This window comes from Biomphalaria glabrata, chromosome 14 (genome assembly GCF_947242115.1).
Source record: "Biomphalaria glabrata chromosome 14, xgBioGlab47.1, whole genome shotgun sequence".
Taxonomy (NCBI): Eukaryota; Metazoa; Mollusca; class Gastropoda; family Planorbidae; genus Biomphalaria; species Biomphalaria glabrata.
In genome coordinates this window covers 33,790,755-33,811,159 of record NC_074724.1, presented here as the reverse complement: position 1 = coordinate 33,811,159, position 20,405 = coordinate 33,790,755, and the positions used below count along the sequence as shown (strand labels likewise).

General features: G+C 35.0%; 1 protein-coding gene across 2 annotated transcripts; it reads left to right on the top strand.

Moving 5' to 3' along the window:
* The first annotated feature begins 211 nt into the window (after positions 1–211).
* On the top strand, positions 212–19,255 carry LOC106070715 (ankyrin repeat and SAM domain-containing protein 3-like). Of its 2 annotated transcripts, none has more exons than XM_056011527.1 (13): positions 212–345; positions 2,752–2,829; positions 5,429–5,627; positions 6,075–6,273; positions 7,492–7,613; positions 8,470–8,551; positions 8,965–9,097; positions 10,468–10,626; positions 11,196–11,330; positions 11,466–12,957; positions 13,399–13,540; positions 15,406–15,578; positions 17,974–19,255. In XM_056011527.1, exons 3-13 carry the CDS (start codon positions 5,443–5,445, stop codon positions 18,257–18,259), a joined length of 3,108 nt encoding a protein of 1,035 aa, XP_055867502.1. In that variant the 5' UTR covers positions 212–345; positions 2,752–2,829; positions 5,429–5,442; the 3' UTR covers positions 18,260–19,255. The 2 variants fall into 2 exon arrangements, with proteins under 2 accessions (XP_055867502.1, XP_055867503.1); XM_056011528.1 differs by having other exon boundaries at positions 2,752–2,838.
* The last annotated feature ends 1,150 nt before the right edge of the window (positions 19,256–20,405 follow it).

The window sequence follows — 20,405 nt, the reverse complement described above, 5'->3', positions numbered from 1 at the left end:
AATCTTTAAGGTATAAATCTATTTTTCATAATGCGAAATATTAATAATATATTTTTTTAACAAGATAGAGACGAGATCGGTTGTTGTTTAGAAAGATTAAAAAGTTCCTTATTTTATGTTTTTTAATCTCTATAAATATCTCTAGTCTAAAGTAAACGAAAATTTAGGAATCAGCTGTGCTCAAGTTAATAGAATAAATCTGTCTATAGTCAGTATACTGGTATAGTATAGGCAGTATAGATATAGGATATAGCTAGGCTTTAGATAGTTATAGTGACTATAATATAGACTAGATGAGTAGATCTCGATAAGACATCATAAGTTATAATAAGATCGTCTAGTCGGGTCAGTCTATGACACTCTATACTAGATCTATAAGTCTATAATAATAATTGTCTCTACTCTATACTCTATTCTATTATTATTATAATTGTAATAATTTATACTCTAATTAACTCTAATAACTTCAATAAGACTAATACTGTAATACTAGTAATACTCTATTTTACTATTATAAAATATAAATATACTATCTTAGTATCTATAATATTGGTCTCTAATCTCTCAAGAGTCTATCTATTTAAAGTTTAAATTTAAAAATTAAAGAAGACTAAGAAGTATTTTGTACTATTTATTATTTACTAATTATTTAGACTGTTGATGAGTTTAGTAATTGATTTTTTTTTAGATATTATATTTATATTATTTATTATTATGATTATCACATAATTTAAGTAGATCATTATAAAATTATTATATTTACTGAGATTATTTACTAATAATAGTTTAGATCAGGGGTGGGCAACCTTTTTCTTTCGAGAGCCGCATTTTAAAAAATTGGGGAATGGGGGGCCGCATGTACTTACAAAATAGAAAAATTCGCTAGCTGTTATGAACATAATGATAACAGAGTCGAAAACCATGTCCGCTTAGAATGGCTTTAATACAGTGAATGACTACATAACACACATTTCGTGAACACATTCTTACGAACGAGTTACAAGCACATGTAAACATAAGAACTACATCTGATACAGCATATAATTTTCATAACACTAGCTAATTGTGTATAATGTCTTTTAATTCACACTTATACTGTATTATGCATTTTCATTTCATTTTTTTACACTACCAATAGAGGAATTGCAACAAAAGAGTTAACGATATCTGAAACTCATTTTACAAATATTTTTATTTTATCATTGTCTTTTTACATCAAAACATTTCACCACAAATCTACAGTTAGTTGTACTTAATGTAAAGTAATTCACTGTTTACACTCTGCAAAATGTTTTGGAACTGTTGAACTAGCTTACTAGTTGTTATCATTGTGATGCTGACTGCATCGACCTGTTCTTACACTTGTTTTCTTTCAAACAAGAAAAAATGCTAGTTCACAGATGTATGTGCACCCAAAATTTGTGAAAGTTTAGCAGCAATTTTTCTTTTTTAAAGTGTGGATATACAGCTTCTGGCATGCAAAAAAGCCCCTGCGGAAGAAATGACTGGCCCTAACTTCTCTTACAGGTCATAATTTGCTTTGAGGTATGTCTTCTGGAGCTGAATCCACTTCTGCATTAAATGCTGAGGAGATTGAAAACTGGTTCTAAGTTCTTGACGTCTTAAAATTTGCTTTCAAATTCCAAAATCAAGGAACCCAAAATAAGTCTTGTACATTTTAGCCATTTCACTAGAAATAGTTTCACCTTTCAGTAAAAGAAAATGACAAATGTTTTCCCTTACTTGCTTTGAGAGATGTGAAAGCTCTGTTTGAAAATATTTAACATGCACATACATTTCAAGTGAAAACAAACCATTGAAAAATTACCAATGTAAAATGAGAAGTCTGATTTCCTCTTTTCATTAGAAATGTTAACAACAAAGTCACAGTCAATGTCCTTCAAGGAACATAACAATTCCTTTCTTAGGATTCCATATTCTTCTCAACACACTGCCCATATTAAACCAGCGGATACTACTGTGGTACCAAACATCGTAATTTTTTATTTCCAAATCTTTTTTAAGTATTTTCCTGACCAGCCTGTGGCTAAGACCTCTAGCTCTGATAAGTTTGATCACTGAGATAATTGAGTAATGAATAATATGTTTGATATTCAATGCAGTTTAGAGTTTTTGATTGCCATATTGTTCTTTAATTCATATTTCTCAGTCAAAGCACGGACTCAGTCAGTTGTTACACTTGCCGTTTTGTTCCATGCCAACTTAACACTTTCAACATAGTTCTTCATAGTATTAATAAAGGGGTTTGTATCGTTGACTGAATGTTTTGAAATAAAAATATTCTTTTACTTTAAGCTTTTTCAATGACTTATAGGGACGATGTTTCTTTAGCCTCTTCATCAGAAGTGATAAAAAGAGTCAGAAGTTTCAATAATTTATATAGATATTTATAAATATTTATTTCTAATATATTTGTATTGTAAAATCTGTGAGTACACCTGATTTCTGTAGGTGTTCGCGGGCGCATAAAACACTCAGGTCCGCGGGCCGTAATTTGCCCACCCCTGGTTTAGATAGTTTAGATCTAGTAGATTCTAGACTATATTTAGATCTAGTCTTCTATGAAATCTATGTCATGATCTAGATCTATGTTACATAGATATGTTGTTTCAAAAGCTTGTTTAGTTTATATATAAACATATAATGCCAAGTCGGCAGATGGTTAAACTTTTTGATAATCTCTCTCTATATATATATATATATATATAACTGTATTATAACTTTACCCAGGCCAGTGATGGAACTTCAACAGTGACAACAGTCTTCAATTTGAACTAAAGTAAAGGATTTTTACTTTAGATCTAAAAGGTAACAACAGTGAGTAATACTAGCTTTGACTAGATCAACCAAAAAGATGGCCTTTGGCATATTTAACTGTTAGATTGTTAGATCTAAGTTATAGGGTCTTACAAATAAGTACTCACAGATTCCCGATTCATTCTGATTGCAGGCTCCTGCTTGCTGCAGCTCAATCCAGTAGTGACAAATCAATAATCCCGGTAAAAAGAAATACTTTTACAACATTCAAAATCCAATTCACATACTATACACTGATCCACAAACATGTGAAATATTTAAAAAATACTTTTGTTAAAAAGACAATGCCTCCTTAACGAAGCAGATGACTGTTTCTTAAGAACGAATATTTTACTTCTTATAACTAATGAATGATTGTTTTGTTTTTTTAATGCAACATGTTCTACCATGCCCCAATCCCCCCCCCCCACACACACACACATACAAACACATAATCCTGGAGGCGTGGTGGCAGAGCAGTAAAGCGCTTAGCTTCCAAACCAGGGATTTTGGGTTTAAATCCTGGTGAAGACTGAGATTTTTAATTTCGGGATCTTCTGGCGCCTCTGAGTCCACCTAGCTCTAATGGGTACCGGACATTAGTTGGGAAAAAGTAAAAGCGGTTGGTCGCTGTGCTGGCCACATGACAACCTCGTTAACCGTAGGCCACAGAAACAGATGACCTTTACATCATCTGCCCTATAGACCACAAGGTCTGAAAGGGGAACTTTTTTTTTATTCTACCATGCCCCTACACACACACAAACACAAAATCCTGGTTAAACAATATAACTAGTCAGAGTATAGTATATATACAATTCAAATGATAGACATTTAGATGTAGACTTAGAATATGGTGCAAAAAATATTCCTGAACAAAGATGTAGTCTGTTCAAGATAAAGATTGTCTAGTTTTTATCCAAATTTAAGTTAAAATTTTTTATACTTAAAAAAAAAACTAAAACAGTCAAACTAGAGTTTTCCTAATTTGGCCAAATAGCTAGTAATTCTTTTCCCTAAAATATTCATCAACTTTCAAATTTCTAGGAAATGGTAAGAGCAATTTTCGATAACCACATCCACCCACCCAGTGCCCATGAATGTGCAAGCTGAAAATAGAAATTGTAAAACAAAATTACTTTAAATATCTCAATCAAGAAAAAAAATAACTCAAGTCATTTACCCCCTCCAGCATTAACAAAAATCAAGCTGGTCAGATTTGGAAAAAATAGTTAGTACGCAGAGAAACAGCTTTACATAATACTAAGATAATACTTAATACATATGATATATAACTATAGAAATAATTAACTATTGCATTAGCATTTATATCTATATAACCTAATAATCGCAATGACTTTGATTCCAAAGATTAAGTATGAGTGCAGTGCTTCACGTGACTACGCAAACCCAGTTGCGACCTGCATATTTTTCCGTATTTCATACAGACAAAGCAGCTGTCCATCAGTGGTCTATTTAAGTTTTCTTTTCATCTTCTGCACCTGTCATCAACAAAGGCTTTTCTTTGGGTCTCAAATTTGTGTCCGATTGCTTTTGTGAGAACCTTCCAACTGTTTCTTTCAAAGGCCATCTGCTGCCAGGTGCTTTCCTCTGATTAGATCTTGTTTGTTATGCTTGCTTTGACAAATTCAGATCATGGAATAGATTCTATATATATAAATCTGATTTAGACAGGAAAATCAGTGGTTAAGTAATTGAATTATAAATGTTTAATTCAAATATATAACGAAATTAATAAATCTTGTTTTCAAAGGAATATCTATATGCAATTAAAAAATAAAAGCCCCTTCTCAATCAAATTAAAACAAAAGATATTAAGTCTGAAGATTAATGAATAATGGAGTATTTCAGGCGACTAAATGTAACCATTTTTTATCTCCATATTTTGCCATACTAATGTGGACAAAGCTATTGTCTGTTAAGGGAATATTAAATTTTTTTCACCTTCTGCTCTTGCTGCAAGACTTTAGTCCACTTCAAAGAATCAGAAAAACAAAACAATATATATATATATATATATATGCAAAGTTAGTTGACAGTCTAAAATATCTGTTGAGCTTGTTTTGATAATGCTGTCATAATGTACACATTTTTAACCATGTCTTGAACTGCACATACGCATGACTTGATAGCTCTTCTCGTAGTTATAAATGAACTTGAAATATGCATTTTAATTACTTGTAGACTTTTAAATTAGATTTGAGTTTGTATTACCATTTAAATTTCGAGCATGTTCAAGCTATAATCTAAAGTTTCCTTGATTTCTTTTTAGTAAAGGTATATAGTGTATAATATTCATTATTACGAAGCTCTGGTCGTGCGGTTTGCACGCTGGACTGTCGTTCGGACTTATCGATGGTCCCGGGTTCAAACCCTGCCCACTCCCATCCCCCACGTCCTGCGGGAGGTTTGGACTAGGAAGTAATTATCTTCAACTCTGAAGGAACATCCGAAATAAGTAAAACATTTTACAAACAAACATTTATCATAATCTTATTTTCTCTTTTTGTCTACTTTTTTCAGTTTTATGAGAATGTTTCAACAAATATACATATATATGCATAATTATGAATGGCCATTTTATTTTTAGATAAGTGAGGACAGATGTCATCAGAGCTTTCATTTGAAACCTCAGATGAAGCCTCAGAAAATGAACTGCTTGAGAGAAGCCTGTCTGTCTGGAGAGGCTCTTGTGCCATTGAGTGGGAGGATTTTACACCCATAGCTCTGGACATACATACTGCCTGCAGTATTGGTCACTTTGAGTATGTCAGATCGATCATTCTAAGGTAAGTACATGCATAGAGCTAAGGTCCAGCAATTAAATCTTTGTTTCTAGCAAGGTATCTATATTATTGGGTGGAGATAAGTTATTAGCCAAAATTTTGCATGAACTGGTAACCTAGGTTGAAGGCCCTGGGTCAATGCATCTCTAAAATTTATAACAGTAATGGCCACAGAACTGGTACAAGTAAAAGTTCTCTTTTCAGACCTTGTGATCAAATAATGTAAATGTCATCTGTTACTGTAGCCCATGGTTAATGAGGGTGCCATGTGGCCAGGACAATGACTGACCTCCTAACTGTGGGCCACAGAAACAGATGACCTTTACATCATCTGCTCTATAGATCGCAAGGTCTGAAGGGGAACTTTATATTTATGATATACTTTTTATTAGTAACTAGAGTCATAGAAGTTTAAAAATTAAGTTTTATTTTTTTTTTCGTCTGCAATAGTGGTGATGGCCAGAAAGATAGAAAGAACAGAGGTGGCTGGACGCCTTTGATGTATGCCTGCTACATTGGCCACGACAACATTGTCAATCTCCTCATCAAAGAGGGATGCAATATGAACATGAAAAATCCACGCGGGCACACCCCTCTTATGCTAGCCGCAAGTTGTGGAAATGAAGGTGTTGCTCATTTGTTAGTCAGGGTTAGTGACAGAAATATAACGTTTGGACTGACCTATACATTATCAGTATACAAAGTATACAAATTATACTAGGTTACTACAAGAGGTTTAGAAAAAAATGGAATACAATTGATAGTAGTGTGATGTAGTTTCCCATTTTTGTAGACATTTGTATCACATTAAAATGTGTTGACAAAGGAATAGGAACATTGATAATGAAAAATTTCTGTAATTAACTTAGCAGTATTGTAATATGAGAGCTGGACTCATTCTGTCGTCTCAATGGTCCCAGTTTTGTACCCTGCCCACTGCCGTCCCCTTTTGCCCTGCAGGACTCTGAAGAAACACCTGAAACATGGACAGACAAGGCTGTGTCTATCATTATTCAAAAAACACCAGGAATGTATTAGAAGTGAAAATACATTTAATGAGATGAACAAAGTGTACTGTAAATAACTCTGTGGCAAAACAATCACAGGTTGAAACCACAACTAACTAGAAAACTGAATCTAAATTCAAGGCCTCTAATAACAATAACAATGTCCCAAGGGTTGTAACTCCACTCTAATAAATAGACCAATGAAATGGTAACAAATGAACATGAAGTCTTACTACCCAGATTCGATCAACTATTATATACAATACAATCAGCACAGTTATCATCATTTATATTTTTAACTTTTTAAAACTTTTTTTTTTTCAAGTTTTTTTTCTTAACAATGAAATAGCTCAGAAACATTTTAATGTTAATCATAAAAAATCTCCTCAAATAATAAAGCCCAGTTTTTATATTAACAACCAAAAACACTATTTTTTTTATTTTTTTTTTAGAATAAAAAATGTGCCTTTATCTGATATATAGATATTTTTTTCTGACATGTGACTATAAAATGAAGTAAGGTCATTTAATTAATTAAAATATTATAAAATAAGATATTTGTATTTTTTAAGTTTATTAAAACAGATTTCCAGTTATATAAAAATGTTTTATAATGTCTTGTCTAAATCATTCAGTAGTGATCTAATATCTTGATATCAATGTTTAATTTCAAAAGTTGTTTTTTTAACCATTGTAAAGAGACATCATTCAATTCAAAGCAAACACAGTTTAGTTTAAAAAAAAAATAATTTTATTATTCACTATTTATTTCTTAGAAAAAGATGAAATATTTACATAATTAAAATAATTTGACCGCTTAATTGCTATTTCCTTTTCATTTTCAATGTATTCTATTCCAGAACAGGGCTTATCTTGAAGTGGTTGATAATAACGGATGGACAGCACTTTTTCATGCCACGTACGCTGGGCACCAGAATTTTGTGGCTTATCTTCTTGAAGTTGGAGCCAACAAAGATGCCATGTCAGCGTTTTTCCATTTTCTCTCTCTAATGTTATTAATTTATATTACTTTTATTAAACCAGCTGATACATTGATATAATATCAGTAAACCCTGCAGTCAGCCATTAGCCAAGTAGATGATTACAGTTTGCCTCACCTTAACTAACCATTGAATATAAAAGTCTGTCTGCTTAGACTGATGTCCTGTTGTGTCAGGCCTTCCAGTCTATAGGGTAGATGATGTAAAAGTTGTCTGTTTCTTTTGGCCAACTGTTAATGAGGGTGTCATGTGGCCAGCACAATGACCAACCGCCTTTACTTTCCCCATTTGATTATAAAGTCTGTTTGTTTATGCTGTTGTCTGGTTGCGTCAGTGACGTGGGTATAGTAAAATAAAGTACCTTTTTCAGACCTTGCAATCTATAGGGTCGATAATGTAAAGGTCATCTGTTTCGTTGGCCAACTGTTAACAAGAGTGTCATATGGCCAGCACAATGACCAACAGCCTATACTTTCCCTAACCAATGTCAGGTACCCATTTAAGTTGAGCAGACTAAGGGGAAAATCCCCCAAATTCAAATTCACACCCTTCACAGATTTGAATCCTAGACCCCTTGGTTCAGAAGCCAAATGATGTTTTACTTAGCCACCAAGCCCAAACATGGGATTGACCACTTTCTTTCAAAAACCAACTTCATAGAGTTTTGCGTGACCATCATACCACTGATCAATCCCACGCTATTCCCACCTCATCAGTCCAGTTCTTCAAACAACACCAAAGTCTAAGGAAATAGTATTACAGTTTAAGTTAGTTTTGTTAGGGAAATTTTTTAAAAAATTTCATGTTTTAATGTTATCATTTTTTTTTTTGTATTAGTGAACCCATCACTGGAATGACACCATTTATGGTTGCTGCTGCTGAGGGCCATGAAATTATTGTCCAACTTTTTCTACAGCATGTAAGCTGTTTCTTACTTCTGTACTTATTCTCTAGTTTTTATGATCTACAATAATTTATTCAGCCATCAAAAGCTTAAGTAGAAGCCACAATTATTGTGGCAATAGTTAAACAAGTTCTAAGATGATTGGCCAGAATACAATTCAAGGAGATCATCTTTAAACTGATAACTGCAATAATAGATGAGTTGAAATTCTGTGACAGCCCAAAGATAACTTTCTTTGCTTTTTACTTTAACATCAGCTATTAATTTATGTTACACTTTACAATGTGAGAGATAACCTTCAACTTTTGGTGACTGTTAAAAAAAAACTGCATAATTTATAATTATACTGTCAGTAGAAACTATTTGCATACCTGTATCATTTACTTGCAACTTTAGAATGATATTCTTTGTTTATTTGGCTATGCCAGGGTGTCAATGTCAACGTAAGAGCACAAAATGGTCACGTGGCACGAAGTTTGGCCATACTGAATGGACATATTAAGGTGGTTGGCCTGATTGATAATCACAGGATGCCCATCAGTTCTCTGAGGTCTGAGCCAGGTATGTGTATATTCCTAATCGCCCATTCAAAAGATCAAATCATAGATCCCATACTTTAAATTGTTTTATTTTATCCATCTCTTAAAGGGTGAGAAGTTCAAGACTATGGACTTTTAAAAAAAATTTTTTTTTTCTTTGTCTCTGATTATTTTAGAAATGAAAAAAAAATTACTTTCCCTTACTCTGCCGTCAAGTAAATGTTTTGTCATTATCAGATAGATTAATTTACAATTCGTTGTTTGTTTGTTTTTTAATTCACTTGAAGCCAGAAAAAAATAATTTCTTATACTATCGAATGTATGCATTAAACATGTAAGGTACACACAACACCATAGAAACCTGGTCATTTGGTTTGCACTGTATTTTTTATTGTCCCGGGTTCCAACCCTGCTATTCACCAACCCCTGACATCCTGTGGGAGGTTTGGGCTAGAATGTATTAATCTTTTCCAAAGGAACACCTGAAACATAAAAATAAATTAAAAAAAACAATGAAAACAGAGTTTGTTGACAAACGACCTGCAACACCCAAACCATCACAAATTCAGTATTCACAGATTCATTAAGTAAGTTTCTTGCAAACTATTTAAGTTGAAAATCACAAAGCAAAAAAAAAGGTGGAATAGTCTACAATGTCTGCATTTGTATTAATATAACACATTATGTCATTTTGTAAGCATTTAAAAAATTGTTTACTTAACTAGCATTACTTAATACTTTGTTTCCTTATGTTTATAAAAATTGTATATATAAGTGGGAACTTCAGTGTTAGAGCACCAGACTACCCAATAGATCATCATCATCATCATCATCAAACTCCATTAGAGTGAGGGCTTGAGAGGCTCAAATCCTCTCTTGCAAAAGCCCTGGACAGAAACCCTGCTAACTTGCGTAGTGCATAAATGGCGCCATACAGGTCGAGAATTTTGGGTTTCCCAGACCTGTCGAGGCGGAGATCAGCAAGTCTGGGGCAGTCAAACAGAATATGTGGCACGGTTTCCTCTTCTTCCCCGCAGCGGGGGCACTGTGAATCAAAATTTGGCCATAGCCGCGAGAAATATGAGCCAACAGGACAGTGGCCTGTCCTGCACTGTGCTATAATAGCTTGCTCAGGCCTGGACAGCCTCCACCACGGGGAAGTGCGGTCAGGGCGCCTCATGCGCTCCCAGACTCCACGGGCTTTTTGGGACTTGTCCCAGCACTCAAACCACTTTTCCATTTCTACCCAATAGATGATGAAGGACAGACTTTTAGGATCCCTGCCATCTTCTAACAAGTACATAAAATAAATTGGAAACAATATAGGCAGAAGTTGATAGGCTGATATCTAATATTTGTATGTATACAAGGTCACTTTATATTTTATCCTAGGCCTAGAGCTGTATGCTGGGGGCGAGGTAGGCTTAAATAAGCATCAGAGAACACGTCAGCTTGGCTTGAAGTCACAAGGTCCCAGCATCCGAGATGGACCTGAAGCCATAGCAAGAATGATTGACAGGACACGGTTGGCAGATACTTCAGAATACATAGGTCAGTGGATAACATTGAAGTGTTACAAAAAAAAAGTTGTTTCATATCATTCTTGTGTACAAGACTTGAATTCACTTGTCCTATATTGTGTTGAATACTTTTGTTTTAATGTGTACATTTTAAAATTAAATGAGATTTTTATCCTATCAGATTATTGTTTTTAAACAAACTGTATTTTTATTATGAAAAATCTAAACAAAAATGTGTTATTGTTTTGTTCATACTTCACATTTAATTCACAAGGAGCCATAATAATTTCAGGAATTTTTTTTTCTGAATATTTAAGCACTTATTGACTCTCTAGAATGTACACAAATATGTCAAACTTTTTCCTGCTTAATGAAACTTGTCAGTTTCACCAACAATGTGAGAAAAGGTTAAAAACCTTACAAAATTTGTTGTTTTTATATCAAGATATTTGCTCTTGCGGACAGCATTAGTTCTCACAGTCTTGTTAGTTTTCAAATTTTCATCATGATTCTATGTGTGTCAAACTTTGATTAATCTAAATTCATAACTTATTTAGAAATATCAGTAATCTCTTTTTGTTTTTTCTTCATATTGTTCAGGTTCTCATGTACCTAAAGGCTATGTTTCATTCCCCACCGTGGGAGGGGAGGAGAAAGAGGAAACCAAATTGTCTCATCGGGATGTCACCTCACCAATCAACCCTGATGACTATAAGGACAGCTCAAGCAGCCGAGGTAAACTAAGTCATACTCTCCCCTTTCAGTCCTTTTTTTTTACTTTTCTCTTTATAATATTAGAGAAATATCATATATAATTTCTGGATATGTTGTTTGATGCTAATATTTTTAAAATATTTTTTATTATTTCAGAATTTGATGACTTCAATGATGACAGTAATGCTTTTACCAAGACAGGGGCAATAACAATCAAAAGTAGTTCCAGCTCAAGTGGTGGATTAGTTGCTGCCCTTGGCCTGAGCAGAGATGGCAGTCTGGACAGTGATGACTCTCATTCTTATGAGCTGACTACTAGCTCATCTGAAGATATCTTGGAGAATAAATATGGGTGCCATCTTCCAAATCCATCTCCTTTTCCTAGAGATAAGAGATTGAATGTCAAGAAGGGGAGATCAAGCCGAACACTTCCAGTGCTAGAGAGGGGTGACATCCCATCTGTGCGTCAAGATCAGATAAACAATACAGGCGATGTTCTTCATGGGGCAGGGGCTATTCCCTCTTTACAAGATAATTTTCAATCTGGACAATCTTTTGAAGTAACTAGTCAATCTCATGACAATGTATCGGCAGATAATCGGCAAGTTTTACCCAAAGAAAATATGTCCCAAGTGGAAATAGTCAACAGATATTTAAAAAACCTTATCCGTAATAATTCAGAAAAGCACACCAACCAGTATCTTGGTTTTGAGGAGAATCAGTGGGCCAGTGATGACCAACAGTTAGAAAAGTATGCTGATGGCCTAGACCAGCACCAAAACTTGCCCGAGTTATCTTCTCAGCCGAAAATCTCTATCACTAAGCCCACTAGTACAATTTCACCGAAAGATATCAACACAGAGACTCCCGACGCAGCTGCGTTAGATGAATTGAAGCTGGGCTCCGATTTCATGAACAACGTAACTGTTTCAGATTCTAAGCCACATGTGATTAATGCTCCTGGTTATAACCCTAATCCCCCGAAAGATGCCAGCCATCCAAGGACGCATCATCATCCTCAGCTCAACCACCACCACCCTCTTCATAACAGATACAACCACAGCCCTGTATCATCTGTGCAGGACAACTACTGTGGTATCGTGGGTGGCAATGTGAGAATGAGCGGCGGTCAGTTCTCAGTTCCCCCGATCGGTTACAATATTCCATCATACTTTTACAATGACATGGCTTCAGCCAGCAGCCAGTCACAGCTCTTACCAGACCTACAGCCCGCCACTTCTGTCAACCCTTTGTCACACCTTATGGGTATTTTCTCTGATGGCACTCCGTCCACTGCACAAGGACCAGAAAACAGCAAGCATCATAACTTGACTGACCAGAATCACTCAAGCATTAAGCCACCTGGTCAGGAGCCTCCTACGTTACATCCGCCATGCCATGATAATGCCCTGTACTGTCCTCCGCATGCCACAGTGACTCTTCCAGGACACTCCACCGCTCAGCCCGTGTCTGGCATGCTTCAGTGGCCAGATGAAAGGGGCGTGAACCTAGACAGTCCAAAAGATTTAAACGAGATGTTGAGCCAGCTGGGTCTGACTAAGTACATGGATAAGTTTGAGGAGCAGGATGTCGACCTGCAAGTTTTTTTGTCTTTAACAGACAATGACTTGAAGGAAATAGGAATCAAGTAAGTCTTTCATAATGTAGAGATAGAAAGTAGTTCTAGGAGTCTTTGTTATCATAATGTAGAAATAGAAAGTAGTTCTAGGAGCCTTTGTTATCATAATTTAGAGATAGAAAGTAGTCCCAGGAGCCTTTCTTATCATAATATAGAGATAGAAAGTAATCCCAGGAGCCTTTCTTATCATAATGTAGAGATAGAAAGTAATCCCAGGAGCCTTTCTTATCATAATGTAGAGATAGAAATAGTCCCAGGTCAGTTTAAAGAATACATTAATAAAGCTCTCCTTTTTTTGTATTTATACGCTTCAGCTGAAGATGTCTTCTAATTTGGTCACTGAGTGGGAGTCTTTGTTAAGTTTTTTCTCCTCAAATTTGTGAATGTTTAGACCAGAGTAATCAGAGTATGCCACTAAACATGTCAGAACCTGTCAATCTTTTTGCAAAGGTTGTTTGGTCCGAGGAAAAAGATGACCAATGCCATAGCCCGGTGGCACAGCAATGCTCCGATAGCAAGCAACAGTTTAGAGCAGGCCTATGCAGACAGGCTTGAAGGGGAGATGCAAGAAATGGCAATACAGCTCAACCAGGTTAGGAACTACTTTTTATTGTTGTTTGGGACTCGGGGCCAGCATGCCTTATCATTTACTAGTGTTGCCTTGCTATCTTCTTAAACTTTTGTTATAGCTTTTTATGTGATAACAGCTATATCACTTTGTTATAGATTCTTCTCACTTGTTATAGCTCTGTCACATTTGTTATAGCTTTTTATGTGATAACAGCTATATCACTTTGTTATAGATTCTTCTCACTTGTTATAGCTCTGTCACATTTGTTATAGCTTTTTATGTGATAACAGCTATTATCACTTTGTTATAGATTCTTCTCACTTGTTATAGCTCTGTCACATTTGTTATAGCTTTTTATGTGATAACAGCTATATCACTTTGTTATAGATTCTTCTCACTTGTTATAGCTCTGTCACATTTGTTATAGCTTTTTATGTGATACAGCTATATCACTTTGTTATAGATTCTTCTCACTTGTTATAGCTCTGTCACATTTGTTATAGCTTTTTATGTGATACAGCTATATCACTTTGTTATAGATTCTTCTCACTTGTTATAGCTCTGTCACATTTGTTATAGCTTTTTATGTGGTACAGCTATATCACTTTGTTATAGATTCTTCTCACTTGTTATAGCTCTGTCACATTTGTTATAGCTTTTTATGTGGTACAGCTATATCACTTTGTTATAGATTCTTCTCACTTGTTATAGCTCTGTCACATTTGTTATAGCTTTTTATGTGGTACAGCTATATCACTTTGTTATAGATTCTTCTCACTTGTTATAGCTCTGTCACATTTGTTATAGCTTTTTATGTGGTACAGCTAAATCCCTTTGTTATAGATTCTTCTCACTTGTTATAGCTCTGTCACATTTGTTATAGCTTTTTATGTGATACAGCTATATCACTTTGTTATAGATTCTTCTCACTTGTTATAGCTCTGTCACTTTTGTTATAGCCTGTATTTTGGTACAGATTTTTAAAATATTGTTGCTAGTCTAATTACTTTTTAATTTTTTGAATAGGTTTCAGTATGTAATTTTGTGATTACATTTTACCATGCAGAATACATTTTCTTTTACACCTATTACTATCTGACTGGGCTAAAGGCTGCTGATGTTTTGCTTATGTGTATGTGTTTGTTGTTGGTATGTAGAAATATCCCCTTTGCATGAGAGTTCCTATTGTAGTGTTGTTGTTGTGTCTAACATGTGTTACGTGAGAGTGTGTATTAGAGTCCTGATGTGTCCAGTGTCTAGTGTTAGCCTTGCTTATTGAATTTAGTGTTCTTCAGTGCAATATTAAGCTTATAAGTGTATCAGTTTTAAGCTAACAACTGAAAGTCACTATCTCATACAAACTTTTATGTTAAACTTCCTTCTCATTCTTTTGTATTCATATTTTGCAATCTGTTCAAAAAGATTGACTTAATTTAGCTAATGCTTTTAGTTGTTGACTTTATTTAGCTAATACTTTTAGTTGTTGACTTTATTTAGCTAATACTTTTAGTTGTTGACTTTATTTAGCTAATACTTTTAGTTGTTGACTTAATTTAGCTAATACTTTTAGTATTTGACTTTATTTAGCTAATACTTTTAGTATTTGACTTAATTTAGCTAATGCTTTTAGTTGTTGACTTTATTTAGCTAATGCTTTTAGTATTTGACTTAATTTAGCTAATGCTTTTAGTATTTGACTTAATTTAGCTAATACTTTTAGTATTTGACTTAATTTAGCTAAAATACTTTTAGCATCTTTTCATTTCTTCACTCAAAAAAGTCATTTCTATTTTCAAGAATGTGTTTAACTGTAACTGCTATGTAAAATTTTGGGCTCTACCCGACAAAGCATCTTCACATGTTGTGTTAATAATTATCACCACCAGGCATATGAGAATGAAGAAAATCTTAAAGCACAGCTACTTCAAGAACAGCAGCTGCGCTCTGTCACCGAGAGCTGTCTGATGGAAGAGAGGTCAAGCTGGGAGCAAGCCAGACAGACACTTCTTGAAACCCGCAATAAAATGAGATTCATGGGGGAGCTGTTGTCTCGAATTCGGTTTGTGTTTCTATTATCATTGTTATTATTTAGTGTAGGCTGGGTTTTTCCTCAGGCTTTTTTATATAATCCCCACATTTTAAGGAAGTTTTCGGTCTTGTATGTTGCTCCAATGCTGACATTAAAGAACATCTGGGTCTAACTGTAACTGGAGTATCAATGGTACAAGGTGGGTTGGCATTGGGTCCATTCTCTGCCTTCCACAGAGCACTACAAATGAATGGATGGCTGCCTGGTCGTGTGGTTTGCACGCTGGACTGTCGTTCAAATTTGTCAAGGGTTCAAACCCTGCCCGCTCCTATCCCCCGTCGTCCTGCGGGAGGTTTGGACTAGGAAGTAAACTATCTTCAACTCTGAAGGAACATCCGAAACATGTAAAACATTTTACAACAAACAAAACAAACTATTTTGCAGTAGAAAACGTAAAGAGCACTATGCCCTATGAAGTCATCACATCCTGGATCCATGCTATCACATTCATCATTTCCAAAAAAACTTCATGATAGGTTTACATCCTATAGTAGAGCATAGTGAAACATAGACCTCTGCCTGGAGTAGTGCAATCCAGAGCTGCATCAAAAAAACACCTATTATTTTTATCTCAGCATCTGTAGTTGAAAAAAAAAATTTGGTTCTAGTTCTTCCAAGAGTAATATTCATACACCTTGATAAGAAGATGATTTTTTTAATACTGTGTATAAAATTAGCATTGAGAAGTATAAAGAAATATATTGATTGTTGTGGTACAAGTTTGTTAGTAAACTAATATATGGTTATGCCACCAAATTTGCATCATCTTATGTAGATGTTTGTATGCCCCATCAAAAGATGCAGTGCACTCTGAATACTTTCTTGATGGAGAATGAAAGCAAGAAATGTAAATACCTGTTGCCATTGCAAAGATGCCCACTAGTATACAAATCATGTATTTTTTGTCTGAAATAGACATCAGCTGACCTTTTTTTTTTCATGCTACTACCTTGCCCCTAATAGGCCCCTGCTTTGTATGTATCTGTAGTGCTTTCCTCTTATTCTGGTTATAGTTTTGTCTTACCTTCACCTAGGCTCCTACCATGTCACACAGTGTCTCCTTGCCCGCCTCTTTCTGTCCTTAACTTGGGTCACACATAAGTTTATTCTACTCTCTTGACAATTTAAAAGGCGATTGAAAGATATGGGTAAATATCTCCATTCAAAATAACAGACAAAGCAAATTTAACATATTGATACCTCTCAAAATCTTGGTTTTTATTCATGGTTACAAACAGCGGTTTTGAGAATCAGAAAACTTAGCAGCTATGAGGAACATGCATGGGCCCACCACTGGAAAAGTCCTGTTAAAGAAGTTTCAACCATCACAGTGGATCTTTCTCTTCCTTAGGAATGACAACTGATGGTGCCACAAGTATGATTGACAGCATGGCTTCAGCCAGCAGCCAGCCACAGTTATTTAGAAAATTGTCAAGTCAAATGGAATGGAGCCTTTGTGGCTTCATTGAATTATTCACCAACAAAAACTATGTGGCAAATGTTCATTCTGGATTATGTGGTGATGATCATGTTCAGATTGGAACAATGTTCATCTTTCAAAAATCCATCCACAGCAGATCTGTCAAGTGCCTATCTGCAACTGGAACTGATTGATTGACAAAGGATCAAAGCTAGACATCTCTGCTTGACAAATTTCAAGTGATGAAGACAGTTGATGTCTAATCTGTGTTGCTTGCAGAAATTTTTCTAAATCTCCAAAAACAGGCATTAAAGATGATCACAATAATTACAAGCACTGATTTGTGAGGACAAACCTTTTGAGTGATGAATTGTGTGAAACCCATGTTAGGTTATCATCTCACAGACAAACATCTAGAATTCTAGATTCAGTACTCTGGCTTGGTGTCTCATCTATGCAACCAGATATTTAAAAGTTTGTTAAGGATAAACTTCTCATGAATTAATATAAGTACTAGATTCATGGGTTTCTAATAAAAATGGTTATTGTTTATTTCCTTTTTTTTTTTTAACTTTTTGTTGATGTTGCCCATGACACGAGTGTCAGAAATTGAAATGTTCTACCTGCTGAATAAGGTTGAGCTTCATTGGTTTATATAATCATAAAATTAAAAAGCAACCTTAATACACATTTTGACACTTGATGCTAAAAAATACTTATTTCGGCTCAAAAAGATATTTCAACCCCAATGTAGACATCTTTGTGGTGTTTTTTCTCTTTGACTTTTGAGTCCTATTATGTGTTCTATATTCTCAGAATGTGTCTATGACAGTGAGTACCGGTAATTGTGTGTTTTTGTTAATGTTTAGATATTAGCTTCCAGTTGGAAGAGTTGGCCCTGTCTGTCAAAATCAATTGAATTATGGTACATTTGCTTTATTTCAGACATCACCAAAAAGAGTGGAAGAAATATTTGGAGAGCTGCAACAAGCTCGGCAAAAATGAAACAGAGTTGGGTAACTCAAAGATCAATGGCTCCACTGACTGTGCCTCAGAGGTCCACTCTGGAGCTGCCACAGAGGTCCACTCTGGATCACTTTGCTTTCAGCTAGTCAAGAGATCAGAAAGTTGTTTGAAAGAGATGCAACAGACTCTGGCCTCTCTGGTCCAGAGTGCAGACAGAATTTTAAAGTCAACCCATTCTCTTAGTGTTGGTAAAGACTTGACGTGACCTGGAAATGGAAATGTGTTCTATGTGTTATTTCATCATAGCCCGAGATTGTTTTCTACATTTGTTATTTCATTGTGCCCCCTAGATCATTTTCTACATTTGTTATTTCATTGTGACCCCTAGATCATTTTCTTCATTTGTTATTTCATTATGGCCCCTAGATTATTTTCTGCATTTGTTATTTCATTATGACCCTCTAAATAGCCTTACTGGCCATCAAAATGTAAATGGTGTGAAAGCTGGGTTCATGTGTCTTTGAGTTATGCTACACATTTAGTACTTGACAAATATAAATAGTGCACACTGACTTGAGTCTGAGTTCAGCAGACAAAAGTAATGTTTATTTAATGAGAATAATACTTCAACTTCTTCTTGCCTCCAGTTACAAATCACTGGTTCAATAAGAAATGGCATGATATCCTTCATAGTAGTTATATAAACATAATCCAAGGTATTGAAATACAATTACATCTGCATCACGGCAGGAGTAAAATATGATAAGTAGAATAGGTGTACATACAATTTCACTACTAAATCACATCCGAACCACATCGGGTAACAATGCAACTCCAATAATGTGTCCTGCTCCAAGTACAAAAAGCAACTGACTTCAATTTGAGTTTATCAATTCTCACTTCCACTTTCTACTCCAAGGTTTTCTCTCATACTTTCACCTTCTTGACCCAAGGGGAATAAATAACACTGAATGTCAAACCAGACTGTGACAGACCCCTAGATCATTTTCTACATTTGTTATTTTAACGTCCTATCCCTCATAAAATTTCAAAATTTGTCCATTGATACAAATTTTATACAAATGTTCCTATTCATTTGAGAAAAAAATAATTCACAATTAAATACATTTTGGAAGCGTGGTCGAGAGGCCAAGTGCGCTTGGCTTGGCTACTTAGAATGGGGCTCGAGGTTCGAAACCCGACTCGTGCAGAGTTGTGTTTACTGAGCGCCTAAAGGCAGCACAGAAAACCAACTCCTAGATACCCCCTCCCCCCCCCCCCCCCCCCATTATATGGTCTCATTTTACTTTACAATATTTGAAAAAATAATCATATTTGTCTGTGTAGACAATACTCATAGTTGTCAATACTATTTACAATAGCAAATGTTTCTTCTGTACACACAATATTTATAGTAAATACTCAATTTATCAACAGAATGCTTATAGTATGTACTCCATTTATCACAATGGGTTACATAGTGAAATGAAAAAATATTGACAATGTAATTTCAAATAAATCGAAGCAGGTAAAATATATCAATCATAACTATTAACATTGTCTCAAAGTGTTACACAGTGCATGAAAAAAAAAATTATAATGACAATATTTTGACAATACCACTTTCAAATAAAACCATGAGAGTAAAAAATCCTCAAAATCATAATCATCAATTAGGCATGATTATTTTACTCATATATGTCTTAATGTGAGCTCAAATTGCTTAAATACATGTATAAGATACACTCTACTTTTCAAAAATAAATCAGTGTTTACATTACATAACATCCAATATATTGTTTCAAGCCATGGAAAGTGCTCGAATTGAGTTTTCACAAATAATGTGTGAGAAAAAAATTCATCAATGAAGCTCAATATCAATATAATATGTATCTAATTTACAGTGTTTATGTGCATTTCAAAAAATGAAAGATACATTTCAATCTTCTTCTTCGTTCTCATTGTTATGTTGGAGCGTTCAGATGACTAGACCAATACATGAGATGAATTGGCGAGTGTGTCAGCCTTCTCATTTCCTTCTAGTTGTATATGAGCTGATATCCATTGAATAACAGTTTTTTTGCTGTTGTTGTTGAGCTTTGTAAGTGCTGTTCTGAGGTTTTTAATATAAGAGGAATCAGGGTTTTGCAAGCTTTGGAGGGTTGTTTTCACATCATTTAGAAAGACAATCTGACTGTGTCAGACTTGGATGATTTGGTAGCTGATGATGAACTCCAATTGGTGACAAGGCAGGGAGATCTAGGTCTCCCGTAGTGCCCTGGTAAGGAACTCTGCTGTTTGGCGTAGTGCCTCATAGCTTCCATACAAACATAGTGAACCACTGGATACGTCTTCCCGCAGCCTGCGGAGCTGCGGACACTCTTGCAAGACGTGCGCCACCGTCTCTTCTG